The following is a 21060-nucleotide window of genomic DNA, read 5'->3' on the forward strand; positions in this document are numbered from 1 at the left end:
CTCCCTGTATCCGGGGGCTGCATCTAATAAAGATACATAGGGAAGATGTTTCAAGCTTTGGAGAGAGATTAGGTGGAGAAGTTGTGCAAAACAACCAGTCAGATTCTAACGGTCATTTATCTATCACAGTCTTTGATGGCTTGTCAATCACCCTGGCACGTTACTAGGTGGTAAGCTTGTTTCTAGGCACACAGACATCGTTGTGTAACATACACGCAAACAGTCCCAATATCCCCTCACTCTTGTGATTATGTCGTAAAGAGGTTTAAATTAGTTTGATTTGAGTAGTAAAATGTAAAAATTGCAGTTACGTAATTGTTTGGGTCTTATGATCCATTTGAGCAGCTGCTTTTGCAGCTAATTCATGCAGTCAGATCTAAAAAAGTCTTCACTTACTAGTTATTCAGTATGGCGCCATTCCCCAGAGGTGTGACCACCACAGATACCTTGCAGTGGTTGTAATTAGGATAATAGTGTATTACGTGCTCTAGTGGGAGCATTTTTCCTCCATAAGAAATATATTTACTGCAAACAACAGAAACATAAGTTGCATAACATCTATGCAGTCCTAAAAACAGTAGGATTTTTGATAGCGATGTAAATTATAACCTTTATATTTTTCACTATCCCATCCCTGGTGATTTCAGAAATACACATTTCATGGCTGTTTTTTGACCAGTTCTATAACCCGCTATAGTGCTTCCAGGTTTTACAGATTAAGAAGAATGGAGTATGCCGCGCTATATAAGACACTGTTAATAAATAAATAAAGTAGGTAAAAAAGCTAAATACATTTTTGAATGTGTCAGGACTAGTGAAAACAGCCTATTTAATTTAGTATTTATTTATGTATTTGCGATTTACGTCCTTTTCCTGTCATATCCATGTAAAGAGCAAGGCTTCCTCGTTAGTTGGGTTTAAATGTTTTGCCCCCTCTGTCACGCGCAGCTGGATCACGTTATCAGACTCCGTTGTCTGCTTTTCTCCAAAACACTTTTTTTTGTTTCATTTCTCTTTTTTTTTCCAACTTGTAACAATGCAGTGCTTGCGATTTCTGGCTTAATGACATCCCAAACTTTTGTTGGAAATAATTGATTGAATTTAAATTTCTTTAAAAGTTTAAGAGGTAATGTTACAGTATAAATTTCATACCAAACACTAAGTAGGGAAATATCCATTAGCGAAATTAACTACAGTTTCTAGGTAGCTAACAATGTTCAGTATACAGTAGGGCATGGCTAATGAACACTGCAGTGGGTGATATTTCATTATATAAATTAATGCTCACATTTTAATGGGAAAGTCACATAATGAATCTCGGCTTCAGTGACAGCAATTAGAGGCACAGATTGTCCCCTTCTGGACAAGACACTGTTTAGCAATAAGCAGCTGTGTAGAAGATCTCCAGGATTACAACATATATATATATATATATATATATATATATAAATATATGCTTTGGGGGTGAATTAGTATACAATTTATATTAATGTACTGAAACTTCACTGCAACTGAACCGGCCATCCATCTCTACTTGCATTACTTAAGTAAAGAGATTTGGAAATTCTAAATAAATATCACAAGTTATACAGAAGGATAACTTGTAAATCTCAGTAAAAAAAAAACTTCAAGCAGATTAAACTCTTAACGCTGAATATTGGGCAGAAATCTACATAGTTTAATTTCACTTTATTTTTTTCTCCAGTAAATAAATGAAAACTAGTGTCAGGTAGGTTAGAGACACAATAGGGATTGTTTGAAAGAGTGTTAAAACATTGTTGAATTCTAATTATCATTGTCAAAAATTATATATTTTTTATATTATAAACTAATATTATAAAATTTGTATATTAAAAAATATTACATTGTCAATTTTGTTTTACCTTGACAATAATATCTATTCTCAATGTGGTTTTTTTCGCAATCATTTTTTTAGAATTGTAATACAATAATATGATAAAATTAATTATTAATACGATAAACTTATTCTAAAAAAAAGTATATTTTCTACAAACCCACATACTAATATAGTAAATTCAAATAATGTTATATTGGTTATTTTTAGTATTTTTATTGTTGCTCATGTTTTTTTGTTCCAATGTGTTTATTTTTTTACATTTCATATAAAAAATCTTTTTACTAAGACACACCTATTTTTGCAAATAGAATATATAACTCGCAAATAAATCTTTATATATGATGCATGGAAGTAAAATATATTGTTCATTCTCAGGTAACCCTCACCATGGTCAGACAAAGATCACATAAAGGGTCAAAAGAGGACTTCTGACACCCGGATTTACTGCTATCTTGATTGACATCTAATAGACCCCAATTAGGTCTGGGCAACTTTAAACACAAAGTTGATCAGACATAGGACAAAATGGCTGCCTATTATACCTAATAATTATTATTTATTACCAGTTATTTAATATAGCGCACACACATTCCACAGTGCTTTACAGAGAATATTTGGCCATTCACATCAGTCCCTTCTCCAGTGGAGCCTACAATCTATATTCCCTATCACATGTACACACACACACACACACACATTCACACTAGGGTTAATTTTGTTGGAAGCCAATTAATCTACCAGTATATTTTTAGATTGTGGGAGGAAACCGGAGCACGCGGAAGAAACCCACGCAAGTACGGGGAGAATATACAAACTCCACACAGTTAGGGCCATGGTGGGAATCGTACCCATGACCTCAGTGCTGTGAGGCAGTAATGCTAACCATTACACCATCCGTACTGCCGTTTGCATTGTCTATTTCAAGAGTACTTTCCTAAACCACATATTTCCCAGCCTACCTGCCCTTGTAATTCCAATTTCAACAATCGGGGAGTAAAAAATGTAAAAGCCATGTCCATTGGCAGCTGGATCATAAATTATTTCACAGTCTGCTGTTCAGTGCAACCCTGTTCCAGCTTTTTAAATTCTTTCATTTCTGCATTGTTCTGCTTAGAGGGAGTAGTTGTTATATTATTAAGTGTACCCACATATTTTCCTTAAAGATACAGTTTTATCTGAGTTAATTGAGAGCAGCAGCAAGAATTTTACTATTAAACAAATACTTGTTAAGTTGATGAATTGTAACTTATTTATTAAGAGTAGTAAGCAGATAACTGTTTCATTTAAAGACACATTAATTGGCTTCAAATGAAACCGTTCTGTGATCACTTACGTGAGATCTAAGTTTTGTCAAGGTACTGTATTATAAATGTATAGGATCTTTTAAACATTTATTTGTCAATGTCAAGCACATGGCATTCAGGTCCATTGAAAGAAACATTTGGCCCATGTTCACTTATAGATTAATTATTTTGATCAAAACTGGTACTACCTCAAGTAGGTGATGGGTACACTTTACAGAAGAGCATTTAAGTGACGCACTAAGTTATATGCTTTGTACAAAATAAATATTCTTAATATTCAGACAATTATTTTTTATAACATATAATAGGAACTTGTAAGTTGTAAGCACTAATGGTTTTTGCAGGACGTGGCACAGATTATTAAGCTTGTCAGTTCACATTGGTTTGTGAACAGCCCGTACGTTGGTGATAAGGTAGCTTATCGTATCATGTTAGTCTTTTCTAGAAGATAATTGTGTCAAATTTGTAAATGTAACAAATCTACATTAAATCCCAATCCTCAAAAATTTTTACCAAATTGTGTTGGAACAGATTGACATCTGTCTAAAGACAACCTCTTGGAGTGTACTCATTTGTATAGGTGGGATTAAGGTGATGTGAGGCTGTATTAGTGTGAGCAATATTGGTGGGAGTAGGGTAGACATGAGGGGACATTAGTGTGGGTAGTCTAAGTAGGAGTAGGATAGGTGTGAGGGTGTACCAGTGTGGGTAGTATAGGTGGGAGTATGGTAGGTGTGAGGGGGTATTAGTGTGGGTAGTATAAGAAGGAGTAGGGTAGGTGTGAGGGTGTATTAGTGTGGGTAGTATAGGTGGGAGTATGGTAGGTGTGAGGGGGTATTAGTGTGGGTAGTATAAGTAGGAGTAGGGTAGGTGTGGGGGTGTGTCAGTGTGGGTAGTATAAATAGGAGTAGGGTAGGTGTGAGGGTGTGTCAGTGTGGGTAATATAGGTGGGAGTAGGGTAGGTGTGAGGGTGTGTCAGTGTGGGTAGTATAAGTAGGAGTAGGGTAGGTGGTAGGGTGTACCAGTGTGGGTAGTATAGGTGGGAGTATGTTAGGGTGTGAGGGGACATTAGTGTGGGCAGTATAAGTAGGAGTAGGGTAGGTGGTAGGGTGTACCAGTGTGGGTAGTATAGGTGGGAGTATGTTAGGGTGTGAGGGGATATTAGTGTGGGTAGTATAAGTAGGAGTAGGGTAGGTGTGAGGGTGTGTCAGTTTGGGTACTATAAGTAGGAGTAGGGTAGGTGTGAGGGTGTGTCAGTGTGGGTAGTATAAGAAGGAGTAGGGTAGGTGTGAAGGTGTGTCAGTGTGGGTAATATAGGTGGGAGTAGGGTAGGTATGAGCATGTACTAGTGTGAGTAGTATAGGTTGAAGTAGAGTAGATGCAAGAGTGTACCAGTGTGACCGTGTACTCGTGTGGGTAGTCTAGATAGGAGTTAGTTAAGTGTGAGGTTTTACCAGTGTGGGTAATATAGGTGGGAGTAGGGTAGGTATGAGCATATACCAGTGTAAAAAGTGTAGATGGGAGTCGGGTATGTGTGAGTGCATACCAGTGTGGATAGTACAGGTGGGAGTAGGGCAGGTGTTAAGGTGTATTAGTGGGGCGTAATCTAGGTGGGTCTATGGTAGATGTTGTGAGAGCATTATTGTGAGTAATATTGGTGGGAGTAGATGTGAGGGGATGTTAGTGTGGGTAGTATTAGTAGGAGTAGGGTAGGTGGTATTGTGTACCAGTGTGAGTAATATAGGTGGGAGAACGGTAGGTATGAGCATGTGTACCAGTGTGAGTAGTATAGGTGGAAGTAGAGTAGGTGCGAGCATGTGCAAGTGTGACTAGTATTGGTGGGACTAAAGTGGATTTGAGAGTGTACTAGTGTGGGTAGTCTAGATAGGAGTAGGGTCGGTGTGAGGGTGTACCAGTGTGAGCAGTGTTGATGAGATTGGAGTAGGTATGAGAATGTACACATTAGTATTGGTGACAGTTGGGTAGGTGTAAAGGGGCATTAGTGTGAGCAGTATAGGTGGGAGTAGGATAGCTGGAAGTAGAGTATGTAGGAGGGTGTACCAATGTGACTAGGGAAGGTGGGATTATGGATGATGTACCAGTGTGAGTAGTATAGATGGGAGTGATTGAATTAGTCCTCCAAGAGAAGAGATGTACAGTGGGCCACAGGTAAAAAGTGGTTGGAATGGTAGGATTAACCAAGAAAGAACTTTGTCACAAAGACTAGTGGAGTTAAAGATGTGCAGGAAAAGAGATTAACAAGAATGTTGAGCACCAGATGATTTAGTAGGGTGAGCATGGAAGTGTACTTTGCTGTACTGTAAGTACAGTAGATCAATTATTCCTTTTACAAGGGCAGTCCCTTTCATATTAATAGCTTAAGCCCAAGTGCAGTGAGGGAAAGGAAAGAAATGGAAATAGATGAATCGACACAAGGGGTTCAAGAAGTTTGGTGGCAAAGGGAAACAGAGAAATAGGGTGGTAGTTGAAGAGGAAGGCTGGGCTGTGATATGGTTCCTTCAGGATTGGGGATATTAAGAAAAATGAAAATTTACAAGTGGGAATAAATAGGTTGAACAGGTGAGCTAGATCCGGGCACATAGTGTAGTGTGTGTGTGTGGGGGGAGAGGGAGGGGGAGTGGAGAAATTGCAAAGAGAATAGGGTCGAAGTAGCAGGTTGATGAGTGCAAAAACATTGTCTTTGGCTACTGGAGAAAAGGAGAATTTTTATATTTTTTATATGAATTAATCTAGTACTTTTTACTCAAAAGTTATATCATGCTCCAAGCTTATGCCATGTATACATTATTATCAATAGTCAGTGACTACTTATCATTAACCTGAATAAACAGCAGTGTCACGCTCTGGGGTAAAAATAAAAGCCGTTTAATCACTTTGTAAATGAGACACTTCCTAATAAATATTTTATTCAGTTATAGACCTTTACTATACAAGGCATCTGGTCATTACAAGGCATTGCATATAGAATCTGATTGTAATGTTAGAATGGCTGTTTTTGTAAATTGGGAAAGATCATTAGCCCTGTGCAATTTTTCCCAGCAAATGTTGAACACTTTTTTTTTTTTTTACGTTACTTTGCTTCAGAATATCTTTTAAATATTTGAAATTCCCTTTAAATTGGTGATATTCCTAAATTAATTACAATTTTGAGCAAATTCTTAAAATTCATGTTTGTTTTCTTGTTTTTTTTTCATTGAAAAACACATTTCATTTTGCATTCTATAACATTTTATTACAAACTATTTCATTTTTCTATGTAAAGAAAATCTGCAAACATTATTACATTCCATGGCTGTTAGATCAACATTTGTTTCTTGGTTCCTTTTCACAATCTAAGTAGGACTTTTTTTTTCTCCCTTTTTTTTTTATAATTACATATATATTGTAGGTACATTGCAGATTGGAGCCAGGAAAACATCAGTACATACAGAAATTACTACAAAGCCTCTACAGTTAATTACAATATAAAAGAGAGGATCTTAATACATTTTGCATTTGTTCATTAGCAAGATTTTTATTTAATTTTTATTGACTTTTTTTAATTTTACCTATATGTTTCTTTGCACAGCCACAGTAATGTAATGGCTTTAATATTTCAGAAAAGCTGTGTTTATGGATCCCTATTTAGAAACAATGCAGTTGGTCTGCAGATCTCAGAATTCTTCTGGAATGCTGCCCTCTAAATAATGATAAATTACTCGTGCAGTATGCCATTTGCTAATTATATCCATGATTTACTGCAGAGGATGACTTAAATCATTCATTTTAGTCTTGCGTAACAGTGCCATAATATTTTTAGTTTTTTAAAATGGTTTGTACGAGTATAATTTAAACAAACTTTGCAGCTTTTCTGTATAGAATATATCAGTCTATAATAAAATTTGCATTTATTTCAGCCATTTAGTTCTTATATTTTATGAAAGTTAATTATTTATACTACAGGTTTAGAGCCTGAAAAGTCTTTATTATTTATTAAAGAGAAGGATATATACATTTAAACACAAATACAGTTCCGATGTGTGAGGAAAGAAATTTGAATATATCTTGAATGTTGCATTAAAATGTAGAATTCTGTAAATAATAAATAAATATAAAAGTGCAGGTAAAATATAAAAATTTTGTTTTGTGTTCTGACACATTTAAAATTAATATATATTATTTATATGTAGCATTTGTTTTCTATAATTGCTTTATAACCATAGAAAGTATTTGTTCTTTAATATTATTGTTTCTTGTTTAATTGCAATTAATTGTTTGATCCTATGTTGAATGATCTCTGGAGTTTGAGTCCATAGGCTCCAGTAAAACTTTTAATTTTGAAATGCCTTTTTAAGTAATATTTTTCACTATATTTAACCATGACATTGGGCTTATTTTATCAGTAGAATTTGTCCTTAAGAGTCCCACCCTAAATGTACTGGTATCCAGATGATAGGGCGACAGTTAAAATGTTGACACCAAATGGTTGACATGGATATGGTCAACATGTTCAAAAGCTCGACAGGGTTAAATGGTCAACATGACAATGGTCAACAGCATATGGTCGACATGATTATTTTTTTTATATTTTCATACTTTACCATCCACGTGGACTACGATTGGTAATAGTAAACCTTGCCGAAGCATGGTGAGCAAAGCGAGCCATGCGAGGAGACAAGGTACACTAATTGGGGCTCCACGTGCTGCAAGGTAAAATTTGACACCAAAAAATCATAAAAAAACCTCATGTCGACATTTTCATGTTTCCAACATTCTCGTGTCGACCTTTTGAACCTGTTGCCCTTTTGACCATGTTTACCTAGTCACTGTTGACCTTTTGACTGTCGACCTATTATACCATAACCAATGTATCACCCAGAAGAATGAACTCACAGTTGCCATGTAGTCATTGTCAGTATATTCTGTGATAGACAAATGTATAAATACAGTGCAGAATGGCGTAGCACAGATGTGATGATTGTCTTTTGCTGGATTTCTCACCTCTACAAAATGGCCTTCTCTACTATGACCTCAGTTCGCTCAATATTCAGCTCATCCCTGTAAGCTCTTAGTTGTACAGTATATGTAAGCTTGCCAGGTATGCCTCCCAAAATGATAAAAAAAATCGAAAACATGGATTAAATAACGATGATTAATCAAAAATTAAATATATTTAGGATTTTGGATTCTGATTATTATTTCTAATACAATTAGCTATTAGAACTATCACCTTTCAAACTAATTTTTGTCATTTCAGATGGTATTAAGATAAAAGTGATGGTTGAAGACCACATTTATTAAGATGGCCATTCATTGAATTTGACTTTTATGTGTTACTCCCCCAAGCGCTAAAAATAATGTATGTCACTCCTTCCTGGCAAAGAGTACGGCTGACCTATAACTGTTATTGCTGACTTTTTGCCTTATCCATCTGCAGTAATATCTCTCACGTTGAGACCCAGCCGGTCTGGCCACTAAACCATGTGGCTACATAGACTACAGATCCAACTATTCAGCGATAAGTCAGTATGGGCAGCTTGTAATAAGTGGCTCTATAGCATAGGCATAGTTTTAGATAAGTAGTGATAATACAATTGTATGTTACAGTAAAGTAAACCCATAGGTCAGTGCTTGGGAAAACACATTTGCATGCATACAGTAAAATAATGCATTAATGTGTAGCATGTGCGGCAAATTAGTGTCAAGTAGTTTTAAACACATGATGTCAACATGAAGCTCTTTGATTTACAATGTAATGAAAAAGAGACTTTTATATGTAACCATTCTTCATATTTTTTAACCCATAGGTGAGAAGCCTTACAAGTGTCCCCACTGTGACTATGCTGGCACCCAATCAGCATCTCTCAAGTACCATTTAGAACGCCACCACCGGGAAAGACAGAATGGCTCTGGTCCCATTCATGGCCATGGGCACCCTGCCACCCAGGACCACAAGGATGAATCGGCAAGTAAGAGCTCTATCTTTATGAGACCTGACATATTAAGAGGAGCATTTAAAGGTCTCCCAGGAATTGATTTCAGAAGTGGCATGATGCCACAGCAGTGGCAGTCAGGGTTGATTTCTTCTGCAGATCGTCAGGGCCAGTCAAGTGGCATTAGTTCTGAAGTTTCCTCAGAAGCTTTGAAAAAATTTGAGATCTCCTCTAAAGCACCAAACATTGCAGAATTTGGAAGAGCATATCAGAATATTGTAGGCAATGGTGTTAATTTCCAGGGGTCTTTGCAGGCTGTTATGGACAGTTTTGTTTTAAGTTCTCTAAGGAAAGAAAAAGAAATGAAAGAGAAGGCCCTGCTGGATTCAACACCTATAAAAACTCCCAGGTCAGACAACTGTGATGATAAAGTGGAGAACAAAACACCTCATAAGAAAATGGAGAAGTCCCAGTATGAACCTCTTGACTTGTCTGTAAGGCCAGATGCACAATCTCTTCCAGGTTCATCGATCACGGTCCAAGATAACATTGCCTGGCATGGCTGTTTGTTCTGTTCGTTTACAACATCATCCATGGAACTGATGGCCCTGCATCTCCAAGCTAACCATCTAGGAAAAGCCAAGCGTAAAGATTGTACAATGGGGGGTCATGGGCACGCTAAAGATCAACTAAGGGAATGCATGGGCGCAGCAAATAAAGTTGTGGCCTCCTCTTCTTCAGTACAATGTGGCAAAGAAATAATGTCTTCAAAAATAAGTCCGCTGCAGACTTCTGAAAAAATCCCACCACAGGGAAACGCTAAAGAGACTTTATCTGATCATAAAGGTACTTCATGGTCCAGTCATATGGATTCCGTATTTAATAATTTCCCAAATGAATTCTACAAGCAGTTTGGTGTCTACCCGGGTTCCATTGGAGCAAACTCTTGCTCCAACATGGACATCGACCCTCAGTCTCCACAGGATGATGATTCGCAAGTCCTACAGTGTGATTCTGTGAACACAGTTGCTACTGATGATCTCTCTGATGAAACCTCGTCTGAGGAGATGGAAATGTGCAAGGATGATGATGAGAACGAAGATGAGGACATTGAGACGGAGCCGGAAAACATGAACTCAACTGATGAACAGAACAAAGAAAATGGCGTGGAAGACGCCCTACCTAATTTAGCTGCCCCTAGGTCTTCTGAAAATGTGGTTTCACCAACATCACAAATGATGGAGAAGCAATGGCATGCAAATCTTTCATTACAACAAGACACATCGCAAGGCTCTACGAAATCTGATCAAGCGCCAGTTCCCGATTCTTTAGAGAAGCAGGTTAATATGCTCTCCGTTCTCCGAGCTTACAGCTCTGAGGGAATGGCTGCTTTTAATGGACTTGCGACCAATGCAGCAAACAGTGGATGTATGAAGAGACCAGATTTATGTGGTAAGTTCACATGATAGATATACATCCATCTGACATAAAGGTTTTGTTTTATGAAAGCCAGCACACTGATCATTGGTAGAAGTTCCTTTCCACTTACTGTAGCTATTTACATCAAGAATATGCTTAATTGTATTAATAATTTCCATTGGTAAAAATGTTGATTACCGTTGTATGTCTAGAACAAGTGTATTCTGTAAATAATATATTTTGCTGTTTGTAGTCCATGGCCAGGAGGTCGTGAAATCTAAAGATTCTCTTCATATTAAATCCTGGCAGATTCTGACTTTGTACTAAAATTCAGAGATTCATAATGGACCAGGGAGATACTGATAATATCTAACTAGATTATCCGCTACGGCTAATTCTTTCCTAACTTCCTCTATTGACACCACCAAAAGCACTTAGTGATGTAAGCAGCTGTTGCTGTTGATGTATTGATTCTAAATACATTGACTGTAAGAGACACATCTGTCAAATGGTACATCGATGCACCCACAATCTGGTAATGTTGAGTTCTTGATAAATGGGCTATGCAGTATTTTATTAAATTGCAGATTAGTCTATACTGTACAGACCTTATGGCCTTCATTTATCAATAGAAATCCATGCTTTTTTGAAGCACTAGCCTTAATATTCATTAAGGGAAAATTGTATGCTAAATCCCTGGTTTGAAGTATTTTTAAATCAAAGATTTTTTTAAAAATAACCAACATACGTTAAAGAGGAATGTAAGTACTGTATTCTGAAACCGTTTATTCCAATGCATATAATGAAAATACTGTACAATTTTACACCACATTCTATGAAACAGATTTTATTTATGGTGTAAAAAAGTCTTTCTTTTGACATGTCGATTCCGTTATGTTTCCTTAACAAACAGATATTTTTATAATTGTCTATTTTTCTATTTATTTGTTTAAAATACATTTTTTTTTTTAAATATGGGGCCGCAGATTCAGTTGTGAGAAAAATAAATAAAAATACAGGTACGCTGCCTCTTTTCTATAAATGTGACCTTTTACTGTGACGTTAAACAGCATATAACCATTAAGAGGCTGGAGTTCCGGAAATATAGCATTATGTAGTGCGGGAGAAGGAAAAAGAACCTAAAGGCATTAAGGCAAATTTTCCATTCTTCCTCTTTTATAAAATATCCCCCTAAAATTGTATTTTGTGATGATGAATCATTGTAACTGGTTAATGGGAGAAGGCTCATAGTCTCAATCCCATTCACCCCTTCTAAGGCTTTTCAGAATAGAGACTACTGCATAGTAGTAGTCTTGGTATTGGAACCAGTGAATTAAGGATTAGAGATTTTTATTTGCAGATTTGTGACTTGTGTGTCCTTGGATGATACACAGGTGTAGAAAATAGACAAATATTGTGCGATCTAGTACTGTTTCCGAGCTGTAGAAACTCTCTAGAGCGGTGATAGGCAACTTAATTGGGCACTGGACTTTTAGCTACCAAAGGGTAGTCCATTATTTTTCATCTTGATAGCAAGTAAAGTTAATATGTTTCATTAAGGAGACAGACACCTAACTGTAATAGATCAGCAAGTCTCTCAGACAAGTTTTCTAAGCTATAACAAATATCCCAAGGGCCACCTGTTACCCATCACTGCTCTAGAGGAAATCAAAGTGCTCATATAGGAAGGGAACTGGTGCTAATTTTATTTTTGGAACTACTCCTTATTTTTTATAATTGTCTATTTTTCTATTTATTTGTTTAAAATACATATTTTTTAAAATATGGGGGCCCCAGATTCAGGCCCAACTGATAATGAAACATGTAGAAATCATTAGAGCACCACTTCAAGTCCTGGCCATTATAAATCACTTTTTATAATGTCCCCACAAATGACTCTGTAGGACTCTGTAGTCTCTCCTGTCCACTTATGGGAGTGCAGTATGGGTGAGCAAATTGAGCCTGGTAGTGTAACACCTAGAGGTGTGATACAATGTTTGCCTTCTGCTCTTCACTATTTCACTCTGCGTATTTGCGTTTTGCAGAATTAATAGTCTATGACGCAGGTTCTCAAACTTGGTCCTCAGGACCCCACACAGTTCATGTTTTCCAGGTCAACTGTGGATTTTTAAAATGTGACATTTGGTGCTACACAGTGTACCTGCCGGGTGACCTCGAAAACATGACCTGAGTGGGGTCCTGAAGACCGAGTTTGAGAACCACTGGTCTATGATCGCAACTGGGGTAGGAATGTCCATAGAATGGTTAACCATTTATGGTCTTATTGAAGGTGCCATCAGTACTTTACAGTGATTACAAGAAAACCATCGATGGTTATCACTACTGTGGGACAAGTGACCAAATCAGGATAATCGGGGAAAGGGGTGGGGCTAAGCGATGTGTTGAAGAAAAAATATCAATCCATCTCTACCATTGATAGCAGAGAAACATCAGATCTTGCCATCGATGGCAAAACCATAGACCATAGTTTGCAAACAATCAAGGGTTGATGGAGACTCTAAGCTGGGGCAGCAATGACCAATGCATTCTTCTGTGTGTGGTGTGATCTGCACCGGTCTAAAAACACTTAAAGCTAAATTCCTTCAGCAAATAACAAAATATTTCTCGCAACAAAATGAAGAATATTTTGTAGACAGTTATAAACATTTTATTCATAATACAGGCATCATTACATGGTATAAATGATAGCCTGCTGACGTCTTCCAACGTGCACACCTTAGGTCTTCTGTCCATTGTTGCCCTGGATACACTGAAATAGGTCACCTAATAATTAAAACAAATCTATTCTGTAAAGGAAAAGTCTTTCCTGCTGAAGTTATTTTTAAATGGAACTCTATTTTACAATCCCAAATTTATCAGCAGCCATGGAGGACATCTATCAAACTTGGTGCAAAGTAAAAAAGTGACTGTTACACATCAGTACTACTCAGGCAGATGAGTTGCTGTGGGTAACTGCCCCTATGTACTGCTGATATATTTATTAGTATTAAGCAACCCTGTTCGGGGTAGTATCTGCCTCGCCTAAGATTTCCATATAGCACCAGTACAGCGTTATGAAGGATGGGTGCCCGACCAACGGGAAGTGTATTATTATTAAATGAAGCGTTGTAAGATTCTGTTTCCAACAGGTAACATGTATAACATAAACTAATGGCTTGTAAGTATACCTACCTCTGATAAAGCCATTCTTTCGTTGAACATTCTTGTGGTTTGACCCAAATATCTGAGCCTACGTAATAACATAGACTACACATTTTGTAGGACAGTAACAACATGAGAGATTTTGTATTTCTTTCCCGTATGGGCATGATTATAAGTAGACCCTGTCTCCAAGTAACTGCAGGTGACGCAAGAGGTGCACCTATAGCAGTAATGGTTTAATATCACTTTTTATCTAGGTTTCTCCCTCTTCTATAACTTACCAATGGGGTTTTATTATGCAAACCCGGTAGTTCACAGTCACTCCTTCTGACAGGCCATTTTGCCTTAGTAGCTTTGGGGATTACTGAGCTGGCTACGGTATATTCCGTTACCAGTGGGATCTTATTTTGTGTTTTATTATGAGTGGAATTCCTTAGTAATTCTTCTCTTGGAATTTTTAGAACCTCGGCTTTGTGTTGTAATAACAGCGGATAAGGTCCATTCTTTGTTCCACTTCTTCTAAGTTACTGGTAATTCGGGTCACTCGTATCATCTGAGATCTGACTAGGCCTTTTTTTTTTTAAGGCTGGTGTATGAAAGCTGTTGGCTACCAGCAGAAACACAAAAGCTACTCATTCACCTCAAATTATATGTTGATCACATTTTAAATTACTCCATCAGTGTGACAGCGAACACATCCGATATATAGATGTTTGATAGATAGATAGATAGATAGATAGATAGATACAGATGAGCGATAGATAGATAGATAGAGAGATAGATAGATAGAGAGATAGATAGAGAGATAGATGATATACAGACAGATAAAGATGAGCGATAGATAGATAGATAGATAGATAGATAGATAGATAGATAGATAGATAGATAGATGATAAAAAGACAGATAAAGATGAGTGATAGATAGATAGATAGATAGATAGATAGATAGATAGATAGATAGATAGATAGATAGATAGATAGATATGAGAGATAGATAAAGATGAGCGATAGATAGATAGATTGATAGATAGATAGATAGATAGATAGATAGATAGATAGATAGATAGAGATGAGAGATAGATAGATAGATAGATAGATAGATAGATAGATAGAGAGAGAGAGAGATGACAGATGGATAGAGATGAGAGATATATAGATAAAGATGAGCGATAGACAGATATTGTAGATAGATAGATAGATAGATAGATAGATATGAGAGATAGATAGATAGAGAGAGAGAGATGAGAGATAGATAGAGATGAGAGATATATAGATAAAGATGAGCGATAGATAGACAGATACTGTAGATAAGTAGATAGGTAGATAGAGATGAGAGATAGATAGAGATGAGAGATATATAGATAAAGATGAGCGATAGATAGACAGATATTGTAGATAGATAGATAGATAGATAGATATGAGAGATAGATATGAGAGATAGATAGATAGATAGATAGATAGATAGATAGATAGATAGATAGATAGAGATGAGAGATAGATAGAGATGAGAGATATATAGATAAAGATGAGCGATAGATAGACAGATACTGTAGATAAGTAGATCGGTAGATAGATAGATAGATAGATAGATAGATAGATAGATAGATAGATAGATAGATAGATAGATAGATATGAGAGATAGATAAATAGATAGATAGATAGATAGATAGATAGATAGATAGAGAGAGAGAGATGAGAGATAGATAGAGATGAGAGATATATAGATAAAGATGAGCGATAGATAGACAGATATTGTAGATAGATAAATAGATAGATAGATATGAGAGATAGATAGATAGAGAGAGAGAGATGAGAGATATATAGATAAAGATGAGCGATAGATAGACAGATACTGTAGATAAGTAGATCGGTAGATAGATAGATAGAGATGAGAGATAGATAGAGATGAGATATATATAGATAAAGATGAGCGATAGATAGACAGATATTGTAGATAGATAGATAGATAGATAGATATGAGAGATAGATAGATAGAGAGAGAGAGAGAGAGAGAGAGATGAGAGATAGATAGAGATGAGAGACATATAGATAAAGATGAGCGATAGATAGACAGATACTGTAGATAAGTAGATCGGTAGATAGATAGATAGAGATGAGAGATAGATAGAGATGAGAGATATATAGATAAAGATGAGCGATAGATAGACAGATATTGTAGATAGATAGATAGATAGATAGATAGACAGATACTGTAGATAAGTAGATAGGTAGATAGATAGAGAGATAGATAGAGATGAGAGATATATAGATAAAGATGAGCGATAGATAGACAGATATTGTAGATAGATAGATAGATAGATAGAGAGAGAGAGAGTGAGAGAGAGAGATGAGAGATAGAGATGAGAGATATATAGATAAAGATGAGCGATAGATAGACAGATATTGTAGATAGATAGATAGATAGATAGATAGATATGAGAGATAGATAGATAGATAGATAGATAGATAGATAGATAGATAGATAGATAGATAGATAGATAGATAGAGTGAGAGAGAGATGAGAGATATATAGATAAAGATGAGCGATAGATAGACAGATATTGTAGATAGATAGATAGATAGATAGATGATAGATAGATAGATAGATAGATAGATAGATAGATAGATAGATAGATAGATAGATAGATAGATATGAGAGATAGATAGATAGAGAGAGAGAGATGAGAGATATATAGATAAAGATGAGCGATAGATAGACAGATACTGTAGATAAGTAGATAGATAGATAGATAGATAGATAGATAGATAGATAGATAGATAGATAGATAGATAGATAGAGATGAGAGATAGATAGAGACGAGAGATATATAAAGATGAGCGATAGATAGACAGATATTGTAGATAGATAGATAGATAGATAGATAGATAGATAGATAGATAGATATGAGAGATAGAGAGAGAGAGAGAGAGAGATGAGAGATAGATAGAGATGAGAGATATATAGATAAAGATGAGCGATAGATAGACAGATATTGTAGATAGATAGATAGATAGATAGATAGATAGATAGATAGATAGATAGATATGAGAGATAGATAGATAGAGAGAGAGAGATGAGAGATATATAGATAAAGATGAGCGATAGATAGACAGATATTGTAGATAGATAGATAGATATGAGAGATAGATAGATAGATAGATAGATAGATAGATAGATAGATAGATAGATAGATAGATAGATAGATAGAGAGGGAGAGAGGGAGAGAGAGAGAGAGAGATGAGAGAGAGATAGAGATGAGAGATATATAGATAAAGATGAGCGATAGATAGACAGATACTGTAGATAAGTAGATAGGTAGATAGATAGATAGATAGATAGATAGATAGATAGAGATGAGAGATATATAGATAAAGATGAGCGATAGATAGACAGATATTGTAGATAGATAGATAGATAGATAGATAGTAATTCTTTTATGGCAGATATGTAGGTACAGATCACACTGTAACTAGAGAATGCACAATAGGTAAGGGATGAAGACACTGTTGTGCTATATTTCTGTCATTTACAGAAGATAATGTTAGTATCCTATTAGTAGTCATTATTTATGTATTTACTGTGTTCAGGAAATAGACAATGACGGAATACGCAGGTAAAACTTATTATTATACATGCAAGTGGAATATCATCAGGTTCTGGCATTACATGCACAACGCGATCATAATACAAAACAAAGGAACTGAGCTTATTAATGGTACTCTAGTGGCACAAGTTGTATAGGAGAATACAGTGCATTTCCTCTACACTTGCAAATGTCTCTAAACCAAATGTTGTGTTTTCATCTCTAAGGTTGCTCAAATCAGTCCATAGAAAGTAAAAAAAAAAAAATTGCAAGAATCACTTTCAATGTTGTGAAAGTTATAACATAGCTATTGGAAATATGCGCATTAATTTGCCATCTTTGTGGAACCTCCTGGTAATTCTGGGTCCGGAGGATGAGCACAGATTTGATTCCCTTGCTCGTCAACACAGTGAGATTTGGAGAAACTTCTGTGACTTGGTCTTGATGATGTCCTGAATAGTTCCTTCCTTTCACTGCCCTTAGATATGGCACAAGGTTGCTCCTTGGTTACAATTGTATCCAAGTAGAGGACACATCAGAGCATTGTGATGTCCTTGGGCAAAGAAAATAAGTAGCTATTCCTGATTATATAAATACGCTGCTAAAAATCACATTTTACACATATATATATATATATATATATGTATATATATATATATATATATATATATATATATATATAATCTGTTATTACTGAAGAACGGATGTGTTTCAATCAGGTATTAAGACGATGATAGGGAATCCTTGACATCAAGGTTTAGGTGCTAACATGTTACAGTCTATTTTGTAGCTTAATTAATGCTTACTATATGCGCTTCTTCTTTGTCACATAGGGTGACATCATATGACCCCAGTATTGATGTGTTTCATGCTACTACTAAACATTTTAGATATTTTATTTGTTACACTGTCATTTTTATTTTACAGTATAATTATTTTTTTTTTGATTCTGTTTTCTTTTTACAGACAACCAGGACGGCTATGGGGACCCTGATTGCTCCTAGTTTTGCTATTCTGTATGTTGGACTGACAGGTGGTTTGTGTCTGATGTACCTCGGTCTCATACTGTACTGCGGCAGAGGTACATCAATGATTTATTTTTCTGCTGTGGAAAAAGGCAAACAAATGGGGTCTTACACTCCGTACATTAAGATCTCTGATTATTACAAATATCAACCTACATCAGAGACAGATGGCTTGGCAATGGTTTTTTTAATATCGTTCCTATTAAATATCCATTGGACCCTTTTACGTTTAACCATTACAAATAAACGAAAATCAGCTGCTATTCTTGAATTAAAGTGTTAAATAAAAAACTTTTTTTTTTTTTTGTGCCAGGCAGACTTTCTTAAATTATTAGAATTGTTTTCCAATACACTGACCAAGGATATGACTGATATATAGAGTGTTTAAAGTTGTACATCTTTCTTTATTAGCACATGGGAAATATACTGATTTAGGGAGCTTGTATAGATGCTAAATTAGGGCATTATAAATACATCAAGATGGATATTTTTGGTTCTGTTATTCTGTTTCAATGAATCAAATTCTCGAGATTTTATTGCCTGTCTTAAATGTTTCAATTTAAAATGTTTCAATTTAGCTAAAATTGCACATTCAGATAATCCAGTAAGACCTACTAATAATGTTACTAGTTGTCAGACATCTAAATTTATTACACTAATACATTAAATAAAATACAAAAAAAAAAAGATGGTCCATTTAGAGACAGTACGATTACATACATGGTTCCTCTAGTCGTAATACACTTGCTGTTTGTTTACCTTGGTTGATGTACGTGTAATCTATATTACATCAGAATAACCAAAAGGAAACTGGAACCAGAGTATTTTATTATTTAAGTAAATATTTAATTGAAATGAAGGTGTATGCTCATCGCGAACCTAAAATCACAGCTAGAAGGATTGTGGAGGCAGTCCGTTACAGGCTGCGTTCGTAGACCTGATATGCTAGCTTAACAACTGCTGGTGAGGATCACTACATTATACCGAGTTGGATCTAGAACCTGGCTACGTTTCCTGGAGGTCTGAGAGGTGGTTTTGATATTACACCTTTTTTTAGGTAAATGTGTTGCTGTTTGTATATTATGATGTATTTGTATTTTTATTGTACATTATTATGTATTATAAAGTAACATGGTGGCGATACATAGAGCTATTTTAGGAGGGTCTGTATAGTCAGAAGGAACGTGAACAATCATAGAGGTCTTAGGAGGGGGCTATAGCATGAAACACATTAAGACTGAGATGGAGTATCTGTCAATGATGTCATGTCATGTGACGCACTGCGCAGCGGAGCAGTACTGAGCTGGAAGATCGGGTGGAGCATAAACCTTGATGTCACAGATTTCCAGCTATTGTCTTCAAGTTCTTCATCAAGAATAGACACACTGGGACATTGACTTCTGCATGTTGACTTCTTCCAGTCTATGCTACTTCCAGCCTCATGGAGTGGCACATTTGTACATTTTTATGTGTAAGCTACTACCTGTTTGTGTTTTTGTTGTATAAAGTGCTTTGATATTCACAGTGATCTTCTCTTTTTATTTTTTGCTTCCTTCACTGGTAGCCTTGAGCTTTTCTGCAATTGAAAGTTTGGAATTTATCTGTTATCTAAAATTATTATTATTATTATTATTATTATTATCTCTTTGTTACCATATACACATCATTGTACACAGAGTATTTATCATTGTTCTTATGGAGTTTATAGTCTAAATTCCCGCAGAATCAGCAGCCAGTAGAATAATTGGGAGTAACAATGGAAGCATTGGTAACTAATTAAGTGAGACACTGTATTCCCATAAATATTGGTTAACTTCACAAAATGCTTCAATGATGTCACTGGCAGAGGCATCACTAGGGGAGTGTGGGAGGTGCAGGAGGCACCCAGGTGTCACCCTTGGAGGGTGTGACACCAAAATGGTAGCTCCTCCTCCAGTGACAGGAGCCGGGTACTGCAGTGTGACATTCTCCTGCAGCGCCTTTCTCCTGTCACTTTTGATGAACCGACACCATCTCAGGATCCAGCCTCACACCAACTAATTTACCAGTGCCACTAGGGGATATGTGGAGAGAGATAAAGTGGAGTAGTTACCAGTGGCAGTTGCAGAGCAGGGGCTGCAGCACAGTCCAAAATTCAAACAGGGGAACCACACCAACTGTCAGTGAGTCCCGGCCGGCAGTGCTTGCGGTGGCAGTTGGTACGGCTCCCTTATTTGAATTTTGGACAGTGCTGCAGCCCCACTTCTGGAGACGCCACTGGTAGTTGCCCAGAGCAACCGATAAGCACCCAGCTGCCATTTATCTAGCACAGTTTTTGAAATGACAGAAGCTGTTTGGCGTGGGAATCTACTCCACCTGATCTCTCTCCAACACTTGATACATCTCCCCTTCTCTCTTTTTCACATTTGGACAGAATAAAGGCACGTGGCATCCTTTACAAACAAAATAACTGTTCACTAAAGGGGTCCCCATGCCCAAGAGATGTTTTGCTAAAAGGGTCTATCTTGGTTTAAGTTAAACAACAATGCTTCCAGCCTCCATAATAATACGCCCACTTAAGGGTGTTATTCCATTTGCTTCTTACTGATAATGCTTATTAGCACTTCATCCGCTCAAAGTATAGCCACGGCCACTGCCACTAATTCATACAAAAATGCGGAGAAAATGTGCAGAGGTGTGTTTGCACCTCTCTCATACACCGCCATGACACACACAAGAGGCACCGGTGTGACACATGTAAGAGGCACAGTTCACAGAGGCACAAAGACTAGATTT

At 36.4% G+C, this 21060-nt stretch overlaps 1 protein-coding gene across 7 annotated transcripts in view; it reads left to right on the top strand.

Annotated features, from left to right (window-relative positions):
• The window catches only part of ZNF536 (zinc finger protein 536), a 1069084-nt gene that overhangs the window by 654641 nt on the left and 393383 nt on the right, over window positions 1–21060 (top strand). For 6 of the 7 annotated variants that reach the window (XM_063946047.1, XM_063946046.1, XM_063946048.1 and 3 more), the window contains one exon: window positions 8970–10547. In XM_063946047.1, coding sequence (XP_063802117.1) covers window positions 8970–10547 — 1578 coding nt within the window. Of the gene's footprint in view, window positions 1–8969; window positions 10548–18226; window positions 19808–21060 lie in introns of those variants that run through there. The other variant, XM_063946051.1, reaches the window with a different exon arrangement.

The sequence above is a fragment of the Pseudophryne corroboree genome, chromosome 11 (assembly GCF_028390025.1).
Source record: "Pseudophryne corroboree isolate aPseCor3 chromosome 11, aPseCor3.hap2, whole genome shotgun sequence".
Classification (NCBI taxonomy): domain Eukaryota; kingdom Metazoa; phylum Chordata; class Amphibia; order Anura; family Myobatrachidae; genus Pseudophryne; species Pseudophryne corroboree.